General features: G+C 40.3%; 1 protein-coding gene across 6 annotated transcripts; it reads left to right on the top strand.

Moving 5' to 3' along the window:
• The first annotated feature begins 7,319 nt into the window (after positions 1-7,319).
• Positions 7,320-24,021, top strand: LOC107218267 (netrin receptor UNC5C). 6 transcript variants are annotated; one of them, XR_006904413.1, is made up of 13 exons: positions 7,320-7,917; positions 10,857-11,059; positions 14,377-14,590; positions 19,209-19,505; positions 19,585-19,752; positions 20,064-20,231; positions 20,319-20,354; positions 20,423-20,720; positions 20,931-21,103; positions 21,182-22,262; positions 22,465-22,566; positions 22,799-23,202; positions 23,397-24,021. XR_006904413.1 is itself a non-coding variant. In XM_015656092.2 (12 exons), exons 1-12 carry the CDS (start codon positions 7,857-7,859, stop codon positions 22,968-22,970), a joined length of 2,949 nt encoding a protein of 982 aa, XP_015511578.1. In that variant the 5' UTR covers positions 7,320-7,856; the 3' UTR covers positions 22,971-24,021. The 6 variants fall into 6 exon arrangements, 4 of the variants coding, with proteins under 4 accessions (XP_015511578.1, XP_046596023.1, XP_046596032.1 ...); XR_006904415.1 differs by lacking the exon at positions 23,397-24,021 and having other exon boundaries at positions 22,445-22,566; positions 22,799-22,937; XM_015656092.2 differs by having other exon boundaries at positions 20,447-20,720; positions 22,799-24,021.
• Positions 24,022-24,311: the final 290 nt, after the last annotated feature.

Raw genomic sequence — 24,311 nt, 5'->3', positions numbered from 1 at the left:
CATTATTTCTCTCGCGTTTCTCGACTCTCTGCTTACCTCCCGATCACTAACTCCTCAGAAAAAATAAAAATAATAAAAAACAATCTCAACCCACTCTCGCGTGCCTCTATAATTTACGCTGTCAATGAGTGTCGTTTTATTTGCTGCTCTTTTTCCGCAGTATCTCCGGCTATCTCTGGCTTGTTAACTTCTATCAAAGTTCACGTTTCAGGCTCTGTATCGCGGCTCACCCGCTGGCCACGAGCCAGACCGCAGAGTTGATCGGAATGTTGAGTAACGTAGAAGGATAGAAGCGGACAATTTTCACTCGAGGAATGAGAGAAACTAAAGTAAAAGGACCAAGATGCATGACTCTGAGAGCCAGGGAGAAGGAATTTTTTAATTTTCGAAATTTCAAACCAACAAACCAACACATTTTTCTTCCAGGCTCATCCCCCGCTCACCTTTCGTTGTTTTCTTATTCCACGCCCGGTGATCACTTGACCCAGTCTACGCGACACTCACGTACAATCTTATCAGAATCACCGCGAGCTCAGCATAAGTGGAATGCCGCTGAGCAATTCTCACACTCGAATTCAGTCGGAGAATTTGATTGCATTTTTGTTCGGTTCAAACCTAAGAAGTCGCCGAGGAATAGCCATAAAGAAAAGATGAGAAAGTGAAAGTGGACTCCGGTCACTTCGGAGATTTTATTGACTTGCACCGATCATCGCAACAGCTGGGAGGAACCAGGCGTCAAACTGTGTACAAACACCATCCACGTCAAACGGGAATTTATTATGCTCTTCCAAACCTTGAAAACCGCATTGACGGACGGAAATTTAGATGTGAAAGATAATCCAGAGATATACTCGTCGTGTAAAGGTGATTCAGTACGAACTCCGAGAATAGGTGGAGCTTGGTTGAACTAGAGGCGACGCCCATCAGAGAATCAGTCAAGTGATCATGCGGACCACATTGAAGCAACGTCGATATTGATATCGAAGCCAAGGTTCGATGATTCGGTATTGGCATTGTATGGCAATCGAAATGACGGCAATGATGACGAGCAATGCTCACAATCAGATATTGGTATTCACGATTTCCCGGAAAAGTGAGAAGCGTTTCATTGAGTAGAAAAGTGAAATCAGAAGTCTTTTAGACACCAGCCGGCATTCGGAGTAAGTCATTTTTGACAACAGATTCGTTATGGATGGGCGGGTTCCATTGATCAACTAAGCTTCTCCTATTTTTAGATTTTGTGGATTTTTTCTGACTCTGTATATTGAAAATCCAAGCATTGGATGAATCGAGGATCGAAAAGGCATCTCAGAATCGGGTTAGCTATCCCAGAACATTGAGTGGCTGTGGCATTAGTTTTTGGGGCGCGAATTTAAGGCGAAGGAACTGAGTCCTATAACAATACTTGAAGGGGTCAAGAATTTAAGTGCAAAGGTTACCTCGAATAAATATTTGTGGTATAGTAACGGGAGGAAGATTAAAGAAGGAGGGAATAGCCATGAGAGAAACGTCGACGGAGTGCCTCGAGATCCAGAAAGCGTGGGCCTAACTGACACGCTTTCGTCGGTAACACAAGACCCGCGCTGCGAAACAGAAAGGTGTGTGTTTACAACGAAGCTTTTAAGCCCGAGTCCCGGGGCTTCGGCCCATAACGGAACAAGATAACATCTGCGATGCCTCGCTATCGGCATAAATCAATGTTCGATGGACCGATGCTCCCAACAATATATCCAGATTAAGATCTCCGTATATATGCTTTACAACCTTCCATTTGTGCCAGTTGTCTCGGCGTACCGGGGATGCACAAATCATCTTATTGTCCCGATCTTGGAGGTTGATGCTTTCCCAGCTACCCCTGAACGGACACCCAAATGATGCACACCTTTTACAAATTGAATGTACCTGTAAGAGCCTCCCGATTCTTTCGCTCGAACCACGGTACTTCAGGCTTCGTCCGGACACAATGAAAGTGTTGACAAATAGCAAATTCACGTGTTTCCGAAGGTGACGTTGTTGAGTCATCGCAGCCTGTTAATTTATTCACGATCCATTTATCTGGCTGAAACGCAATCCCGCTTATCATTAGTTACACAATTTATATCCATGCTGCATTGACGGGTGAATCTACCAGTCGTATATTCGACAACGGCATAACGATTCGATGCTCGATCCGGAATCGTGTTAAAGTGATCGTCATCTCTTTATATGCACGGGCAATAATGCACAACGAGCTTAACGACGCCGCGGTTTTATCGCGTTACGAATTTTACTGATTATTCAAATTTCAACGTAGCAAAATGGCGAAGGCTTATGATTTTGATTACGATTCATTGAATGGCTCTATCACGCGGAAGTAACAAGTTTGGAAACTGTAGATTAGACAAATTTTAACATGTATTTGGACGTTTATTGGAGACTTTGAAATATTGTGAATAGATTATATCTGAAAGTGGTAGAAACTAGGGAAATAAAATTCCGTCCGAATAAGTAAAAAAACGGAAACTTCAACACCACAAAAACAGAAGCAAAGTCGCTACAAAGAAGCTACAAAGTCGCATCATTTGATAAATTGCGAAAATTTAAAAAAAAAATGTGATCCATTTACGCGAGAACTGACAAATTTCAACGTTTATCAAATGAGTACTGTTAGGTGAAATGCATGTGTACAATTCTTTACTGTTGTAGATAACTGAATATGATAATTTTGTCAAGACTTTTCTGGAATGTTCTGCAATTTTCATCTTTCATCGGAATTTTATTGTTTGGTACTTCTGTTATTGACGTACATAAGTTTTCATTTAACGTTCATCATGAATTCGATTTTGACTACTATAATTCTTTGTGAACGTAACCTACTTTACTGTTTCTGTATTCTAAAAAATTTTAATCCTGTGTTAATTTAAGAAATAGATCTTATAAATTCCAGAATCATTACAACAATATTTCGTACTTGATTATTTTTCACGTTTCAAGTTGCAATAATTTTCTATTCATACATTCAATAGTTTTATTATACCTTTTGTTTGGTCAAAAATATGACCCCTATTCGATTTTGTTACCTTGCCTCTAGAAATTTGATCTTCAAAAAATCGTATGGGTAGAAGTATCGTAATATTCGACGAACCATAATTCAACTGAAATCAGAAGTCAAATAATGCGGCCAGTTCGGAAGTACGAGAAAAGGTGTACAGCCCTTATTGCGTAACGTTGGAGCTCGTTTATAATGGAAATATGCCTGCCTAAATCGAACCCCTCCACCCAACCGGGTATCAAGTTACCCATTAAATGGGTCACAGATTAGTTCATAGAAACTTAATAAATTCCCACACGGTCTCTTTTGTACATAAACAAACCAGCCTCCGTACCTGAAATTCGATACTATTTAGCCAGTTCTTTTTTCTTCCATCAACCGAACTCCAGGTGGAGACCGCCAGTCCTTGCAAACCAATTCAAGGGGTTACTTCCGGTCCCGACCATCTTGTCAGCTTCCATTAGCGCGGCATCCGTGAGAACCCTTATAGTAATAACTTACACGATGCAGCGTAGTTGCACGCAAAGATGTTAAAAACATCAGCAGCAATTGTACAAATTTTTTAGTGTGAATGTATTACTTTTACTTTATTTCACATTTCGTACCTAATGCCAATTCTTTCTAAAGTATGACACAATAAATTCCACGTATAAACTCGTACGATAAAATTTTAACTTAGTTCAACCATCGACAAATTTTCTTGAATAAACAATATCAATGGTTTATATCAACTCTTCACTTTATTCGAGTAAAACTTCCTGGAACTAAAGCAATTTATATTTTCGTTGGTCGTATTACTAATTCGGTAATTCATTACGTATTTTATAAAATTATACTCGTATTTTGTAAAAATTGTAAATAATTAGAGCCGCCGGTGTGTGTGATTTTTTTTTTTTTTTTTTGTGCGATCGAACTGGTTGACAAATATTAATTTTGATTTCATTAACTGATGCATTAATAGTAATGTCGAATGTATATAATATTCAATTTAAATTTTCCGACACAACCACACATTGTATTTTATAATCTCGTGAAGTTCTTAGATTTCACAATTTTCGATTTCGCGATGCAAGGAAAATTAGAAAAAAATGTGATTAGGAAGAATAATTTCGGCATTGAAAGTCACTATCAGATTTTCCGTAAGTAAAAAACTGATTCTTCAATGAATTTCATGTTAAAAAATTTTATGCATCAATGAGAGCACACAGACATGGAAATTTGAACAAAGGAATACGTTAGGAATACTTTGGTATAATTACGAACATATCCTGTAATGAAAGTAGTCCCAAAATTTGCGATGAATATTGTACATATCATACGATTTCGTTTGTTGCCTTTTTTCAATTTCAAGGGTAACAGATTCCTAATATTACCCCATGAATTCCAGAACAGGATAGAATAAAACAAAAGGCAGCATATCAAATCTGTGATTCGTTTGATATTATTGGGTTTCCGGTCCGGGAGGATGGACGGGGACGTTGGGTCGGCTTGGATCGAGTCCATATTTTCGAAAAAGTAGTAATCCTCTCAACCTTTTTTATCTTTCCTTTCGTATATTATTAAACATCCTAAGGTACGAAGGTTCGAATGCCGCTTTCATTCTCTCGGCGTTTGTGAGACAAAAAGTTTGCCCGTACTTTGTCTGTATTCAGCATTTAACTGTTAACCAATCCCCGATGTAAGAACCAACTATTCCAAGAATGCGTAGAAATGTTTTACCTCCTTATCCCGCAGGCTACATCACTGCTGAGAAACAATGGCCAGAGAAAATATATAGGATCTAGCGTCCCTAATTAAACTGTAGAATTGAATTTCTCGAAATTACAAGATTCCTTGAGTTAAACCGGCAATAGAAAATCCTCCCCCCCGCGATAATGGACAGCTTTCATTATAGATACACAGTCGTCGATCCTTGCAGCCTGTCCCCGAATATCCGGATTGCACTTAAACGAATTCCCGCAGGATTCTAATAACGACAGGTGCATCGCACTTTGCAGGCGCGTCGACGTTATCTTAAATTTCCGGCTATTTCACCCGCCAGGTAAACGGCTTGGATTAAACACTTCGCCACCGAGTGCATAACAGGCCGCAGGTAAACCGAACCGTGAACCTTGAGACTCGGGTCAAGATTCCCGGCATGTGAAACGCAACTCGGATCTGTCGTTTTTGCACTAAGCAAGGGTAAGTCTAAGTGCATTCGCTTGTACATCTTGGCCATTAAGACTTCTTTATTGCCTCCGAACATATACAACTCTCTCCTCTTGTACCACACTTGAGTTTTTTCTTTTTTTTTTTTTGCACGATAACAAACCCTCGCCTTCGAATATTTCGATTGAATATTTTATTATCTTGAAACAGTAGTACCCACTTAGTTTACTAGATGCAGCACATCCGTTTCGAGGTTTCGATGACTCGAACATTTCCCACCGTTGTGGGATCGGAAATTATGCATCACGCTTAAGAACATGCTTTTCTTCTGAATTCATCGAGTGTTACGAGATTTTTCATCTGTGTTTAATCGTGGCATTGTGTTTTCACTATGTTGGCACAGAAAATGATTCCATAGACCTCTCGAATTCTTTTTCAAAAGAATTAAAAAAAATCAGGATCAATTGAATCGAATTGGGAATCCTGTAAAAGAAACAGGTATAGGTAGAATTGGTGGAATTGGGAATTGGGTCGAAAGGATCATAATTTTTGTTCAAGGAATGGAAAGAAATATTTAAAATAAATTCATGATTGAGCGATAATTTTTTTTTTTTTTTGCATCATGTCGTTAATGAAGTTGATAACTTAGCGCGGCAATAATCACCTGCATTAGTACAGAAATAGCCCTGTCAAAAAAAAAAAAACGCAGCCCTAATACAGTCCGACCTCTTAATAAGCCCGCAAAAGCCGCCGCGGGGAAGAGAAAAAATCCAAAATAAGGTTAGTTGGTTGGAAATCAATACTATTTACCATTTTTAATACAACGTAGTAGTGCACTGAGTATGTATGAAATTATATATATATTCGTAAGCTGCAAAAATGTCTTTAAAAATATAAAATTGAAAATATTAGAATTACAGAAAAATCCTAAGGATAGCGATGCTACAGTTCAAATAGCTTTCAGATGGTTAAAGATCTATCAGCTATATTCGATTCACGCTGCAATGGATAATTTCATTTACAATTAGAAGACCAATTTTTACAAATTTACAATTTTCTTTTCAGCAGCCAATTTAATACTGCCATTTTTTGTTCATAATTAATATCGGCGCAATGTTATAAAATTAAATATGGAACGACGCTTGTAATTCAAATGAGTTATCGTAGAGGAAAATTGACAAGATCTACTATGCTGATTTTGAATCTGATTTCCAAGCATTTTTAGGCTACTCGAAACGAAGCATCGGCGCCTGAGTACTTGTTCACAATTCTAGCTTCATGCATTTTTGTATTTTCAAAGAAATTTTCACGGCTTATAACAAATATAATATCTTAATAGATACGTAATACATGACTAATGCGTAATAAGATAAAAAAAAAAGTGTGTATCGATTTCTATTCAACCAACTTGATCAAGAAGGCTGTCCCTTTTATTCAAACCACGGATCGTGTCATTGTACTGAAAATCAAAGTTTTTCAACGACAAATTACTGCAACGTTTGATGGAAATAGTATATTATGTCACAAGGGAATAAAGTCGGAGACTATTCCCACGAATAGGTTTACTGCCCGGGCGAAGCGAGCCGGCGAACCGTCGGCACTCGTTATAAAAACGAAAATCGAGACAACTGAAAAAGTAATCAGCGAAAGATTATCTCAAATTTTTCGTAAATATCATATTTCTCTCAGATTAGCGAAAAAATTTAAGAGGGAATAATATGCTGCTTTCGTCCCGCTTGTCAGGTCAAAAAAGTGAACATTCGGGTTGAGTCGGGAATAAAAACACTTTCTTCGTTCGGCAAAATGAGTAACAAATATTCGCGTGACAAACCAAATGACTCAGAAAATACTGAACCAGACCCACAGGATGGAAATCCCACTTAAGACCGCGCACGAAATTACGAAAAATTAAAAATCTGCTAAAATTTCGGATTCGCAAGGAAACGAAATTCTCCCGGGGAGATTTTTATTGGCTCATTCATCCCCGATCGACGGAAGTGCGAACCAAATGCTGGCGCATTCGTACGCGAGCAAACGTATACACACATACCCACCACCGTATCACCTCTCAAGGGGTGAGTCGTGCATCTATAGCGAAGCGGGCAGCAGCGCAGCTCAGTCGCTCACCGCGTGCCGACCCGCGAGCTTCGCCGCTTCGTTCTCTCGCGTCTTTGGTGGTCCGGCGTTTCCCCGTCAAGGGAGCTTCGCTGAATTCGTCAAAACGAAAGCTCGGGCGATCGTCCGAATGTGACGTCCCGGAAGGAATTGATGTTGGCGCATCCGCTGCACTGTGAAATACGGATAAGCTATGAGCTTGCGTGACGAAATATACGTCTTCGGGAAGATCGGCCGATACTGATTTTAACAGAATTTTGTCGTTTTTATTATAGTTTTTTTCATCTCTCAACGAGAAAAAAATTCCATGCCATGATTGATCTCGACACTCGATGTTGGGTCGAGCTTTAATTCCGTCGACTCCGCGATCTTAACTACCGTGTTAATTAACACCTCGGTATCGTAGCACCGCATGCTACTACCCGACACGCGACGTTACGGTTGTCGCGTGGTGGTTTCGTTACCAACAGTTTTATATGTGAAATACATCTGAGTTATAGTAATAATAACAAGAATAATAAGATTAATAATGATAATAATAAATTAAAAATGCCATGAAGTGATGGAGTTGAAAATAAGCATCGTGCTGTTGGCACTCCTTCAAATTGCCTTCACTCTCGAAAGTAAGCGGTGTTATACATAATGTACATACCTATACACCACATAATTCCGCACAATTACCATAATTCTTGTCACGCTTTCAGTGAGCCTCTGAGCTTTCGCAATAAGCTCTTATACACGGTTAATGTGACAAAATGTCAACATTTTTGACGGCTGCGAATATCCGATCGCTTGTGTACAGCCGCGTTTAAGAAAACACGACCTCAAAACGTCAAGAGAAAATCTCCGTAAGCCGCTCACGCGAATTTACGCACCGTTATGTTCTTTCTTTTTTCATGTCTTGACGCGGCGCTACACGCTGAAAGCCTCTGGCGTTAGAGATGGGATACAAAAATTGGCGTCATGATTTGAATTTCAAAGAGAGGTCAAAATTCAAACTAACCTGCGGAATTCGTTTAGAAATTTTTAGAGACCCCGAACGAAGAATAAAAGAACTAATATTGACACTTACAGGGGTCAGAAATTAGCACTGGTTATTTCTCTCTTATTTTTTGCCTGCTTTCCATCTTTTTGAATAACCCTGAGAGCGTTCGGGTCAGGGGTTGAAGAACATTAATCAAATGATCACTTAGCGAGGAGTAAGGAAGTGCATGAGGAGCTTGAGCGAAGATGTTGAACCCCTTCGAAATATCAGAACGATAATCGAGGCATGACTGACGGGTGGCTTCTTTTAACTCCTACTTAAATAAATTAATGATCTTACCTAGGCTTGGTCGGGGTTTAAAACCGTGACGTACGAGCCACTAATTCGAAAATAATTGCCAAATATCAGAGAGACGGCTAGCAACGAACGCCGCTGCATTCACCCTTCGTTCTTCACTCACTCTCCACCCTTTGCCCTCCACCCTTTAACCCCTACCTTTTACCGCGGTAGTGAGGTGGGGGAGTATTTTTAGTTAGGACAAAAATACGCAGGGTTAACTGACACCGCAGTCCAGGCGGTTGTGTTGTACATGCATGCATCCGATATACGTAATTATAGGGCTAAGGGATCACGCCGCAATTAACATCGGGCAAGAAAACGTGTTATTAGCTTCGAATCTTTACTTCCTCTTTCACAGGAAAGAGCAGATACGTGGCCGTTACGTTCTTTTCGTCGAGAAAAAAAGTTAATATCAGGAGTTTTCGAATTGAGTTTTTAATTACCCCCCGAGGATCAAATTAAAATTTCTCAAATACCAGCTGGATTTCGAAAAAACTTTAAACACAGAGTAGCAACTAAATTACATTCAAGTTGTATTCACAATTAAGGATTGTCATGTAAAATACTAGGTTGAAACACCATCGACGGTTATAAAATTGATTTTATCATTCGAATCTAACTTATTTTTTTCAGTTTCAGCGAATTTTCTCGCCTTAAGATAATCAAGAGCAATTTTCAAAAACATCACGTATTTCATTTCAAAACTTCGGAATCATAGTGAGATAATATTCTTTATTGAAATTTTCCTGTAGGTGCACTGTATCGATTTCACTGAAGATTAGTGACAGCTGGTGAAGCGGTGCAAAACGTCGCAAACTTTCATCTCATCTTCGATTTTTCTTCAGCCTGAGGACGCTTGTTATTTTTCAAGCATATGTAGCAATTTTCCCCTCCCTGCTGCAATCATTATTTGTCGCACGTAGCCTCTGAGCTTTGCCCGCAAGCTGGGATCGCCCAACGTAATTGAACACCTGCACGGCAACGGGATTTCCGAAATATAGGTGAGGGACGGTTGCGGGTTCGGAATTAAAGCAGTCCTGCAAGCGGTTGTCCGCAAGCCGACATTGACCAGGGATGGGCTTTAAGCCCATGGGTAAAACTGAGCGGATTTCCAAACGAGAAGCGACGCGTTGCGTCGAGCCGGTCGGAAATGGAATCCTGAGTGCATCGCTGCGCTGATGGATTCCTGACATAAAGTAGAGCTTCCTCGTCGTTGAACAGAGTTTATGGCCTCGGTGTGTCATTTTCCAACTGCTCATTTCTGGCGCCTAAATATATTCGAATGATGAACGGAATTACCTACGTGACGACTGATGCAACTTTCCCTCGAGCTAACGATGCTTTCAGGCTCGCTAAGCTCCCGGTGTTACGTCTTACGTCAGTCTGCAAAGTAAACCCTCGATCCGCTCGATTCGTACTAGTTAAACCTGTTCGTGCGAGAGAATTATTCCAACTAACTTTGACTTCGGCTCGGTTATTTTTCGCCTAAGAGACAGACGAATTTTATACAAGGTTGAAGTTAGTAACGTTATCGTAACGATACATTGGAGAGAAAACCACTATTTTTTTAATTTTCCAATCATTTTTAAGGAACGAGCATTTCGAAATATGAGCGTGTCTTGTTTTTATTACGGTTTACTGAATTTCAGACAATTCCAGAATCGTGAAATAACAATATTTCCTCAGCGTAAGTCGTCACGATAACGTTACTAATTTCAGTATGATCATTTTAAACCGCCTTTCGCGGATCTTGTATAGAATATACATTGATTCGTAGACCTTTTCATTTAATGTCTTATGCAAGTCTGCAGGAAAAGAATCTTTGAACCAATTCGCATTTTCGTCTAAATTGAATATAAACAAATCAATATTAAGCAATCCTACTTTTACTAGACGGGATTCTTAATGCCAAATCCAAATTCAATTAGGCTTTAGATTTTTCTGAAATTTTTCATTCGCTTAAGAACAACTTCTTTCAACAATATTATTTTATTAAAGTGTAAAGATTTTTCTTACCAAATTGGTATTCAGCATGAAAAACTTCTGATATAGACAATTGGACGAGTCGATCATGTTTAGTTATCTTCTATTTTTATGGTAAAACGTAATTCAAAATCTAAGACTCGAGCTTTGAGGTCAGATTTCTAGGGACTTGAGACCCGCACATGTATTTGCTTCTGAGAATCATAACCAGAGTACAAACCGGTATTTGAAATCGTTCGTTACGGGTTGTTTCAGGTTCCAAGGAAGATGACGACGCCGAGGAGGACGACGAGGATAATTATCCTCTTGAGGATTACGAGAATCCAGCGACGATAGCCACTGACACGGAATTGATTCCCGGTGCATCGCTTCCCGTATTTCTTATCGAACCTTTGGATTCCTACGTCGTTAAAGGAAAACCAGCAACCCTAAAATGTCAAGCTGCGAATGCGCTTCAGGTCAGTGCGATTCTCATGTGTATATTTATATATAGAAATCGTTTCTCGACACGTATATATATATGTATTAACGAACTTAAAGTCCGATAGAAGTCTTACACTGAGAAAAATTTCGTTTGTTACAGTAACTAGAAAAATTTAGTAAAACAGGTATCGTTTAAAAAACTGTTTGAATATTGTTAGAATTCCGAAAAATTAGGTACACGTAATCATTTTCCGCCATTGTCGATCCGTTTTTGGTAATGGCAACGCAAAATCAGTTTGTGAGGTTCACTGTACTTTTTTAGTTAAATAAGGCTTCAACGTCAATTTATTGTTGCACAAGCATTAAATTTTCGCAACAGTTACAAGAAAATATAGTAACAGTGATCGTAATGAGAAAAAATACTAATGGGTATTAGACTTTGTGGTAACAGCTAGACAACTAATTTTCATTTTGTACCTAGAACTAAATTTTTCGATCGTGATAAAAAAAGCGGTAACCGGAATTAAAAATTTCTCTCAGTGTAGTAAAACCTGCAGGCCCTTAGGGGGCATCCATAAAGGATGTCCGCGCTTATAGGGGGAGGAGGGGTTCACGAAATGTGACTATTTGCGACCAACCCGACCAAAAAAAAACCCGTTTTCCATATTTGAACATAAAACGATGCTTTAATTTTGTCGCGATATTTTTTCACAATTGTTTTTTAGCATATTTTATTGAAAATGGGTAGATAAATAATTTGAACATTATTTTTCATTCAACTGCACTAGTAAGAAAGGTAAGTTCTTTGAATACTCTTTAATAGATTTCTTCAAGAGTCTGCCGGGTGGTCAGAAAGACCTCAAAGTATTTCGTCACCTTAAGGGGGGGGAGGGGGGGGGGGGGGGGGGGGGCTCCTCGCTTAAAAGAGGAAAAAACATGTTTTATTTTTTTATTGAACGAAAGAAAATCGTATCAACAATCACAAACGAGAGATTGTTCAAAATGCTTTTCTCGTTGTATAAAAAAATATTTAGATCAGTGTATAAAAAATTGTGGAAGAAGTGCTGTTTTAAAAATATTTGTCTTATTTCGAAAAAATGCAACTTCTCCTATAATTTGTTATATTCGGACCTGAATATTCGTCGATATGATAATTGAAACATTACCAACAATCGCTCGTCTGGGATTTCCGATGCGATTTCATTTTCACCAAGTTGAAATGAAGCGTGGAGCCCCCCCCCCCCCCCCCCCCCCCCCCCCCCCTAAATCGTATAAAGAATTTTGTTCTTTCTTCTCATGGAATAATTTTTCATGTTTATATAAAAGAATTTTTGATACATAATTTTTATAGTATTTTTTTCACGTCACTTGCGACTTTAAAGAATTAAGAGGGGGTCTACTATTGTGACCATCGGACGTTTCGTAGGGGGGAGGGGTTCGAATATTGTGACCAACTGCGACACGGTGGGAGGGGGGGTGGGCCAAAAATTCGCAAAAATTTGCCGACGTCCTTTATGGATGCGCCCTTACCAGAAACTCTAATCCAATTTTTATCAATTTTTTATTGAATGAAATCGACTGACTCTAATCCACGTAAATTGAATTCATTTCTTGAGAAACTCAAGTCTTACGGTGCTCTATAATGATGTGCTAAGAATTAAAATTAAATAAAATAATTTTTTAAAATATTGACTCAACCTCTTTTTCATATGACTGCCGTCTTTATTCGCAAATCGATAAGGCAAAATTTTGTGAAGCGAAAAATTTTATCGTTTTCCAATTGTATTCCGGTTTGTTATGGCTATTATTTGGGCAATATCGATTCCGCTTCACAGTATGTAAATGACAATATCCAGTGAGGGGCAAGGGGTGCTTCCCCGATATTGCTTACCACTTGCGGCTGACATGCGACGCAGCAGGAGACATCAATTTCGGCACGCAGGATATAAAATATGGGCAAGGTAATAAACCTTGAGGCATAGTTTCGGTAATAACGGGTTTGCGAGCTTTTGTAGGGCTTTGATGCTCGCGGTTTTTGCGGTCTGGCTTGTTTTCAGAGTAAGCTGCAAGGCAACGCGTTCAGGACCTTCAAAATTTTTGCCACGAAATCCGACAACGCCAGGCGAATTCCTTAACTTCCATTATAACCACGAAGCCTCGTGCAGCCTGCGTGTATTTTCTTGTCGTTTAATTATCGCTCATTTTAATGTCGCTTATCTGTGTAAGATAAAAATAAATCTTGCGATTTTTTCCAACTTCCTAGTTTTCTCTGGGCGAAAACTTGTCAGTGACATTTCACCGTTTCACCCTTGCAAAAAAACCGACAAAATAACCGAGATAAGCAAGAAGAGAAAAATAATTCCAACCGTCCGTTCAGTGTTCAAAAATAAACCATCGCGTTAATTAACGACCGTTCACTTCAGGCAGAGTCTGCAATTTCCAAGGAGAGACCTTGAGAGCCGTAATGAGTGCTGTTTCTTTGATCGTGATGGGCACAGGAAATTAGTAGATATCCCAATTTCCTTTGTGATTCCCGAATGTCTTACCGCGGCGATGTTCCATTTGTATGGACCCACTTTTCTTCTGTTTACGAACGGATGAATTTCTCATTAGTTCGGACTGTGATAATCTAAGCCGGATAACTCACTCCAACATCACGTCGAACTGAATATACACAATACTGTGCTAAATTGAGAATGCTATAATCGAGATGCGTTGTGAGATCTTCCACCATGAAAACAAAAACTGTAATATCAAAAATCCAGCATGGATATTAAAATCAAAAAGTCACCTGTCGATCTCCGGATCGGTGAAATTTACTGTGCGAAATATTTAATTAAGATTCAGTATTTTTTCAAATCGTAATTCCAAGCGTTGTTAATACGAATTGAATCGTCTCCTTGTCTAACATTTTTACGACATTCCATATTCAATACTTTACCAAACATTTATCCACCGATTTTACATCTGGCTTCCTAGACATTACAATTTTATCAACAAAACCAGAAACAGTATCGTTCAGAGGCGTTGTAAAATTGTGCAGAACGTATTCACGCAATATTTAGTAATTCGCTTCAAAGTCCCTGTGTAACGGGATTGACAGCAACTGCTTCAAAGCCAATAAAAAACCGTTGTCGACTCAGCGGCTGAAATTTTACGATCGCTAAAAATATCGGAGATTTTTCCGAGATATCCAGGATTCTCCGTGTAACCTGGAACCATGTAGAAACGTGGAGTGCATCGCTGTTGGGCGCATTCCAATGTCAACGTAGCATTTCCCGCTAACTTTATATCGTCACGTTCGCGGGATCAGCTTTGCTGAGCTTTTCGCAAACACACTTTCTGGCTGCAGGTATATTTCCGGTGCAACGGTGTTCGAATCGATGGCTCCCAGCACCAGGGGTTCGTCGATCCTCACACCGGCACCCGCATCGTCGAGGCGGAGCTGAACGTAACCAGAAACCAGGTTGAAGAATACTTTGGCAAGGAGAAGTTCAAGTGCGAGTGCGTCGCCTGGTCTGGACCGGGAGAGATCAAAAGCCAAAGTGCCACTGTCGACGTTGCCTGTGAGTACATCACACCTTGAATCGCCGAATTCTTACTTAACAACAATAAAATATCGGAAACCTTGTGCAGAAAACAATTCGACGTATCTCTCGCAAACTTTGATTATTTAAGAGACTTTAAAAAGTTGGTTGTGTTTGTAAAAACCATACACGGACTCGCGCATATTGAAATGTTCCGAAATTGGTCACCAAGTGTCTAATGTGTTTGCAAAAAATTTTGATGACAAAAATGACGTAGAAAATTACTGTAATTCAGATTATAAATGGCAAACAAATGAAACCTTCTATATTTTCCTTAAGCTCTTGTTTTACACGTAAATGTGACAAGCTGCTTGAGTCGAGATAAAAATTTTAGAGAAACGCGCTCTGAACTTGACACAATTTCTGTACAGACTGTAGCGTTACAAGTAGCGCATTTTAATGTGGTGCATGAGTTCAATTTAAAGTCCATCGCGAAGATATCGATTCTTGGGCTGCAATGAATACGCAATGAGGCCGGTTGCCGCGGCAGCGTATATCCTGGTAGTATCTTAAATTAACATCTCGGTTCCTCCGTTCGTTATACAAGGTTCCTGCAGTATTTGAATACATCTACTTACGCCCAACCGAATACAACACGTTCGAGTATCGGTGTAAAACTTGTTGGGAGAAACAACTTTTTAATACAAACCTACTATTGTTCTTTTGTAATTTGACAAGTAATTCGCATGTACCGTTGTCTGGCAGAGCGAGAGTTCTTCCTTGAATCGTATATGTATACGTACAAGTTGTAAGGAAAGACAAAAAGGCAAGGAAATTCATACGGTCGGTAGGTAGATATATTTTGTGATCTTATAATGAATCAGCTCGAGTTCATGTTTTATTAATGACGTGATATCAGCTCCTTGACAACCGAGAAACTTTATTTGAACCTTATACCTTCGCTCGCCCTTTAATTGAGACTCGTTTAAAAAGTACCAAACTAACAACCGTCGCGTTTTGCGGTTGAACTGCCCTCCGAGGGGCAACCCAGGACCCTCCTTGAAACGGTATAACTTTGTTATCGATGAGGTAAAAAAAAATAAAATAAAAATAACACGGGTAGGTACCCAGAACTCGGAATTCGTCGACGCGTTCAATGATAACTTCTTGAAAGCGCGGATTTATGGTTAAGCAGATATATACATACAGCCCCGTGAGAAATTTTAATTGAAATTAATTCAATATTTCTCTTTCCAGTTTGAAATTCAAATACCGTATCTACCTGTAAACATTAAACGAAATTGAATTTGCATTTAAATGTAAACATCCGGTTGTACAACGCCAATGCTCAACGATATTGCAAAATGAAAATTGGATACGTGACGTTAGAGTAATCCGTAACGTTCAGTAAAATTTTTCAACCTTCACCGCTTTTCGTTTTCTTACTTTATCTCGCTGCTTTTCTTAATTTCATTTCAATGCATGGCTTCAGGCATGATGAAAAAGAATATGTCCAAGGTTACTGCATAGCCAATATCCCACGCCATCAACTTCATCGATACATGGCATTCCATGCCGGCGTAGCTGACGTTCAATATGGGCTAACCGTAATCTAGTTATTGTTTATTTTTCATATTAATATTGTCCAACGACAGTAAAATTCGGTAACATGCTTGCAGATTTTCCTTTAAAGTCAAATTAATTGTCATTCCACTTCATTTGCTTCCTGAAGCTTTTATTCGACTATCATGATACTGACTGATCTGAGGATTGATCTCGCGATTTTTTAAAGACGGGTCGATGAATCTTATTCCTAAATTGATTCAGGTACATTCCCAATAAAACTTCATTGGCTAGCTATTCAATGAATATTTCAAGAATTCTGCTCTCAAAAATGCAACTTTATTTCAGTGCCCAGACACTGATACGTACAAAAATATGGATGAAATTTGGTGGCCATTGTTAGCCAGCCGTTAATTGAATTGGTATGAAATGCTCCGTATCTACTTGAACTCTAAACTATTTGCCGTATAGCTGAAAATCCAAAGCAAACAGATTCGTGGTGGACTTCCCCTTCTTTGTCCATTTCCATTTCCTCCCATGCTCTTTTCATGTTTGTTTCTTTCCATCTATACTTACACACTGTGCCTTATACGTATACCTATCTATCGCTACACTCGTTCCTCGGTATCCCACACAGACTAAAAGGCGTTCGTTTCATCTCACGTTACTAATGCTATTTACCCTGGCTTTGCCAGGGTTCTAGGGACGACTTGGGAATAAATCGATTTGGTAATTCTATTCTTCTAAATCGCATTAAGTACCACTTGGATACGCAACAATCGTTGGAATTAAATTGAGCGTGACTAAGTACATTTGGTTATGTTGGTGTTACTTTCTGCGAATGAGGTAGAGGCACATATCCCGTGAAATCCGTGTGACTTCATCACGAGCGTTATTCGCAGGTAAGAATTTTAAAAGAATGTCATCTTCATATCCATCCAATGTAAGCCGAAAAGAAAAATATGAAAAAAAAGAAGAAGGCAAAGAGAAGAAGAATACGAGTCCAAAAATAGTATTCATTTCCATAAAAGAGAAGAAAGTATCTCAGGCACAAAGAGCTGCGTATATCAACGCATCCCATTCACTCTAGGAGGGTAGTAGACAAATCCCCTCCTCATCGTCACGACGTCCATTTACCTAGCTACACATTTCGACATGCAGGAATCCCCGCTATTTCCTTCCCTCCCTCCTTTCCCTCCTTCGAATCACCCATAGCTTCTTCTTCCATCTCCCCAGCCCTTCGAGTAACTCGCGTATCCACTATCCCACGATCTCTCCGCCGAACCGATACCTCATTTTAAAGCTTTTCCCTCCAAATAGGGCTGTTCAGTTTAAAGGGAATTCGTCATTTTTCGTAGGCGGTATTCGATCAAATCCCATGGCTCTTATTCACTGCACTGAATGAGTTCCGAAACTGCAAATAGTGTATCTGGTTTCGACGCAGAGGCTTTAAAATATTCGCAAAAATGATGTATACTCAATATCTATAACTCTTGGACGATTTCGTTGAGTAAATAATGCGTTATTCATGCATAAATCCCTGGTGCAGGGCATTACCTGCTGAGCATATATGGAAAGGAGCATGTAGACTGCAGAACGGTAGGCAGTCAATACTCGACTATAGGACTGTATGTGTACGCGAACGTTGGGGGTATGAACGCCATGAACGTCACGAGCCTGCAGAACCCCGGCAACGCGATTGCCGAGGTATATTTTTCTCTTTTCTCCATAAAAACCGGCTCCCATTTACCGTAGCCCTAATATCGCTGAGTGCTTGGCCGCTGCTAGTCAACGGTGGCCAAAGTCGACGGCGTGCAGTAGCTGGGCAACCCCTCGTTGCAGCCCGTAACTCATGTTTAGCGAATATTAAAAAGCGCCCCACGATTGGTTGGAGGAAAAGAAAAAGAAAAAATAGAAAAAAAAAACAAAACAGAATATACCGAACAATGCGAAGGACAGTGAAATGTACAATAAGCGAATGCCCTTTATAAGCTTCCAGGACATGTATTTATTATGTGCTTGTGCTCAGGCGCATATCCTGTAAGGATATGCAGCTAGGTACGTGCTTCGCGTCTCTGTGTGTGTAGGTACTTCGGTACAAGAGAACGTCTTTTATTTAGTCACGGCTAGAGTGACACGAAAATTGCGTAGACGAAGCCAACCTGCAGACGGTGATTCTGTATGGAAGATTTTTCTCTCGCTTTAGTCCTCGACTGCAAACTGCGAATGACGTGTCAGGAGAAAAACGACATTGTCACGCCTTTTAACCCCTTCAAGTCTTTGCTCTCACCACGGACGCATGCTTGTCTTCCCGCGTCTGTCTGTTCCCTAGTGTCGTTTTCTTCTTTCTCTGTTTTTTATACCCATTTTGTTTCGAATTCTCTTAATGCACGACACCTTTTATACCACTATTCGTTTTGTGGAACTTGGCAAGCTCACTTACCGAATTAGTCGAATGTAACGCAAAAGCTCTGAGTTTTGTTGTAGAATGAATAGTCCGCCATGTGGACGAATTACTGCTCGGCTTCATTGTTTGGCATTGTTTTACGACTTAGTCGAAATACTCGGCTCTTGAAATAGATTTGGTTCCACAATAATTAAGTGGATTCGCGCAAGACGCTATTCACATACCTGAAGTCGTGATTGGATCTGATTAGTCTAGGAACCTCAGAACTTCTTCAAAATCAACTCAAACTAAACATAGCTTAAAAATTCGTTAAACGTCATACCCCACCATGAAAATTCAATCTGTTAAAAATTAATTGAAAATTACCTAAAGAAAAGTGAAAAAGTATGTTTATGCCTCGCAATTAACAAATAATTGATACGGAATTGTTTTTTAATTTTTTTCTTTTATATTCATCCAGTAATTGACTTATAGGATACAAAATTGAGTCAATGATCTTTTGGGATTCTTCAACTCCTTGAAAAGAAGTAAAATAGTATGTGACGTACTCACACTTGTACTTACGGAGGCTTGCGTTGAACTGAACAATAGATTAATTATTCGACTACTCTAGGCCAAAAGAATTAGAACTTTATTGAGGTCTCCACGACTAATGCGGGGTATGTATTTAAAAATGAAATATTGCAGACTTAAAAAAACAGTTTGAATCACCGCCATACTCCGTCTCGGTGGAAGTTGGACATGGAACTGAGTTGAGATGCATTCCACCATCCGGAGTGCCTTATCCCCAAGTTTACTGGTTCAGAAATGGTGCGCCACTTGAAATAACGCCAGCATCTCCAAACGCGGACACCCTGTTGGTGTCCAGTGAAGGCCATCTTCTCCTGGGACAGGCGGGACTGCAGCACCAGGCGAACTACACTTGTGTTGCTGAAAATATAGCGGCAAAAAGGATCAGTGATTCGGCCAGCTTGACTGTATACGGTACGACGCTACAGTGAGAGTCGTCTCTGCCAGTGCGATTTTCGGAAAAGTCGAGTCAACGAAGTTCTCTTGATTGCAGTCAATGGGGGATGGACAACCTGGTCTGGATGGTCAGAGTGCAGTACCAGGTGCGGCAGAGGAGCGCAGAAAAGGACGAGATCCTGTTCAAATCCGTTGCCTATCAACGGCGGCCAACCATGTCTTGGTCCATCTTTGCAGAGAACGGATTGCAACTCACCGTGTCCCGGTAGATATTTATCAAAGATCGACAACGCGTTTGATGATAGAACTGCGTGATGTCTTTAACCTTCACTGAACTTATTTGAACTTGCAGCATTTGATTCGCTCCATCAGTACTACCAAAACGACAACGTCCACGAACCATTTTTATAAATATCATTTCCTAACGTAAACAAAGTTCTATTTGGTTGTACGTAACAACAATCCTGTTCAAAAACGACTCTGCGATTATTCCAAGCGAAGAAAGTTATCGCTTCCCGTACCACATTGCGTTTTCTGTATTGAAACGGAGTCTCAAACGGGAACACCTTGTTCCAGCGGTGGATGGCAGGTGGTCAGCGTGGTCCTCTTGGTCTATGTGTGGATCCGATTGTTCTCGAATAAGACGAAGGGCCTGCGACAATCCGCCTCCGAGTCACGGGGGCCGAATTTGCCAAGGCAGGGACATCACAGTGGACGTTTGTTCCGGTGAACAATGCAACAACGGTGAGTCATCTTTCGAAATAGGTATGTTATAGGAGTTGAAATTTTTTTTTACCTTGTCCATTATCAATCATATTGTGACGCACGCAGCGGTTGGATACGGTGGTACTCAAGTTCTTAAAGAAGGTGAGAATAAATGGATGTGTCAAGTCGAACACTGTCATGATCACCGATGGGGAATAAATCTGGAGTAGGCAATGGGAATTTATTTTTTTCAGCCACCAGGGCCGAACAGCAGACTTCTATAGCACTTTGGATATCCCTAAGCGTAGCAACGATATTCTTGCTACTTACAACGATCTTTATCGTTCGATTTCTGAAGCGTAAAGAAAGAGACAATTCATTGTACAGCATGGCGAGGTCAGATTTTCAGCCGGAATTTTTTCCGGAACAAGATAAGAAGTCCATGATTAACGGGCACACAAACATTACTGGCAGCGGGCATGGATGCTACGATTATTCGTTAAACAAGCAGAATTTCTCAATGCAAAGGTAAAGAACGTACGGTTACATATAGTTTCTTCGCAAAATAACCATAGACGAGAGTAGCCTGTTGACGGTTAAAGTTATTCGCATGCGGTCAGACGTCAATCTTAGATATCCGATCTAAGTACACCCTTCAGCATCGTCGATTTATTCCCCTGAATATCATTTCGCTTTAATTCGAGGCCAGCCACTAGATCCTACTTTGTCGTTGACCAGGTCCTGTTCCGAGCACCACTATGACGTGCCACACATGTCCCTACCCTCGACCAAATCGTCGTTGACCCCAACCCCCACTGCCTCGACGGAAAATCGTTCGGTATCGATGAAGGATGGAGGGGACAAGCAGGCCTTTTCAGACAGTGAAAACAGCATCAACAGCTACTCTTCCTGTAAGAAAGTCACAAAAATTGTCGCGAATCCTCATCCACAGCAGATCGTTATTCCTTCGTCTGTAATGCTCTGCGCAGATTCCACTTACAACGTGGCAACGGACACCGTGGCACTGCCAGCCTTTCAGAACTACGAAAACGATTTTATCGCCAGAGCATCGGTGAGCACGCAGGGAGCTCTTCTGGTCGTTTCAGAGGCCGGTGTGTCGATGTCAGTACCGGACGCGTCAGTCTGTCGGGGCGAGAAGGAAGATCTCTATCTCGCCGTTCTAAGGGACGACAAATTCCGGCCGAACCTGCCCCAAAACTTGACCTTGCTTTCCGGGGTCATAACTTGCGGCCCGAATACCGTTGCCTTCAACAAGCCAGTCATCCTGCAGTTTGAACACTGCGCCGAACTTAAAGCCAACAACTGGGAACTGAGTGTTTGGTCTGCGACAATAGACTCCGAGGAAAGTTCCTTCCTCTCAACAGCCAACAGCTTTTCACCAACTGGACTGAGGTCGGCGAACCTTCCGAAATGGACGAAAGTCCTCACCCTAGGAAATGAGTCCATCAACACACCACTATTCACACAGCTTGACCACGGTGAGGTTTTCATCGTCACTGAGGAACTGAGAGGATACGTTTTGGCCGGAGAAAGCTCGTCCATCGCACCTGGGGTCGCCGTCAAGAGGCTACGGCTGGTCGTCTACGCGGCGCAGAATTGCGACTACATCAGGTGTTACGCCGTTGAGGATACCAAAGCAACGCTGAAGATAGTCTCAGACCTCGAATACCGTTTGGGTGGCAGCCTTGTCGAGAAGCGCACTTTCTGTTTCCAAGACAGTGGTGCACCGCTCTGCGTCTACTTGGAGGACCTTGAGAGCGGATTTACCGACAGACAGGAAGTTCCGTTTCAGCATATTTGGTCCTCGTCGAAGAACACCCTTCACTGTTCTTTCAAGATCGAAAAAATAGACCGTGACGTTGAGCTTAGCTTCAAACTCCACGCCTACCAACGTGGCTTCGACAGTCACGGCGTCATTCTAAGAATTGACTTTGACGTTTCTAAACAGAGTGTTGTCTTCGGAAGCGCCAAGAAGAGCAGGAAACCCGACATGACTGTCATCAGCCACGGGACTAGCCGATCCACCGAATCAACTATAAGAACTTTCAGGTGAGACTTGGTGTCATTTAGTTAATTCTTTTCAAGAAATCGTTTCTGGGCTCTCCAGGGCCTCATTGACCATTGTATGATGCATGAAAGGTGTACTTTCTCGAAGATATTTATTTAATCTTCAGCTTCAACTCAAACTTAAGGTCAGTATCATTGAAATTTGATGTCCAACAATACGTCAGCAAGTTTATTGAACTTTTAGGTTCTCTAAAACCTTAAGAAAACAGTTATGCCAATACTTGGATCCGCCGAACGGGAGGGGCAACGATTGGCGCATGTTGGCTCAGAGGTTGCAAGTTGACCGGTTAGTTGAGCTGTTCAAATCTACCTTCGCGAATCTATTACGGTGACTGAAGTAAATTCTGGTACTATAAGCGCCACCTTTTTACCAATAATTAAGCAGTCTAACTTATAGTCACACCAGAATTTATAAGTCAAAGTTCATCAGATTCACATTCACGCACACAAATGATTTCAGTATTTACTTTTCTGAACCCACTCATTCCCCGTTCCCCACGAAAAAAAACATCCACCAGGTACATAAACTACTTCGCAACGAAGGCGAGCCCTACCGAGCATATTCTTGATCTATGGGAGGCTAGACACCGCGAGGCAACAGCTGTCACGGATTTGCTAAATCACCTGAGACTGATGGGGCGTATAGATGCTGCCAGCGTTCTCGAAAGTCACCTAGGACCCTGGATATGAAAGTTCAACGATTACTTCGTAGCTACAAGTACGTGCCCAAAAATGGGTATGAAGTCCTTAACCACTGTTGGACAACACATGTTTCCTGTGGTAGATCAAGGAGTTACCTAATCGAGAACTACGTGTTTAGCAAGAATGGGATTAGATTGTGTTTTGCAACGAAAGGTGTCATATAATCCACAGCAACATTGAACTTGATTGAAGCATCGATGTCAACTGCAATAATTTCGGGGTAATTGGTATTATGATATTATTATTTTTTCTTTAATATTTTTTGTGAATTGTTCGCAATTTCTGTACCCAAACCGTAAGCGAAGAATAACAGCGTGAAAATGGAAATGTATTAACGTAGTTTCGAATTTTTACTCTTTTCAACGTGGGAATCATACCTTGACCCGTCCATCTTCGTTGTTGAACGGGGAACAGACAGGTGCTTCGTGTACGTTTAATTTTCCCGCTCACGGAGAAGGTGATAGTTTCGTCCATTTATTTGATTGATTAATCGCTGTCACTGTTACCTCGACCGAGTAATCTCTGTTCAATAAGAAGACTGCAAATACTATATGGAGAGGCTCGAAAAGCTCGGTATTGAAAAAACCAATTTACCGTTTGACTGCATTTGTATGTAATAATAATTATCGTTGACCCAACTCCTACTATTATTATTATTATTATTATTATTATTATTATTATTATTATTATTATTATTATTATTATTAACGTTAATGTTACTTTTCGTACGTTTTTTTTTTTAATCAGTGTGCACATACACTTTTAATGATTATCATTAATGCTGTCAGAAACAATATATTTTAAGACGAATCTAATTAGTTTAGGTTCGTTGCATGAATAAAACAGATGAAAAAAAAATAGAATCATATATATATATATATTATACAATTAAACAGTAGCTGTACAACTATATTAATTATAATGTTGCATTGAATGCAAGGCTGTACAAATCATATAATGAACGATATTGATATTTTGTAAATAAAAATTAATACCGCAAATATTGTAGAATATTTGAGGTAGGGATCGACGGAATAAAGTACATTTATTAACATGACCACGTCTGTCTGATAAAACATGATGCCTGAAAAAACCAGTATACATATATGCAGTTTCACATCACCAATACATATAGTGATATGGATAATTTATTCACGTTGAAAGGGGGCAATGATTTATCGCTAAGATTACCGCCAACATAGTTGTACAAACCAGACAGCATTCCGCATGCTGATAAGTCCGAGAACAAAGGCTGAGAATTAAGAGAATATTTGCTCCGTGCAGCATGTGACCGCGGATTCAGGGCTATTACGATATACGAGAGATTCC

This window comes from Neodiprion lecontei, chromosome 1 (assembly GCF_021901455.1).
Source record: "Neodiprion lecontei isolate iyNeoLeco1 chromosome 1, iyNeoLeco1.1, whole genome shotgun sequence".
Taxonomy (NCBI): domain Eukaryota; kingdom Metazoa; phylum Arthropoda; class Insecta; order Hymenoptera; family Diprionidae; genus Neodiprion; species Neodiprion lecontei.
The sequence above is the reverse complement of the archived record's forward strand: the minus strand, read 5'-3'. Positions and strand labels throughout refer to the sequence as shown.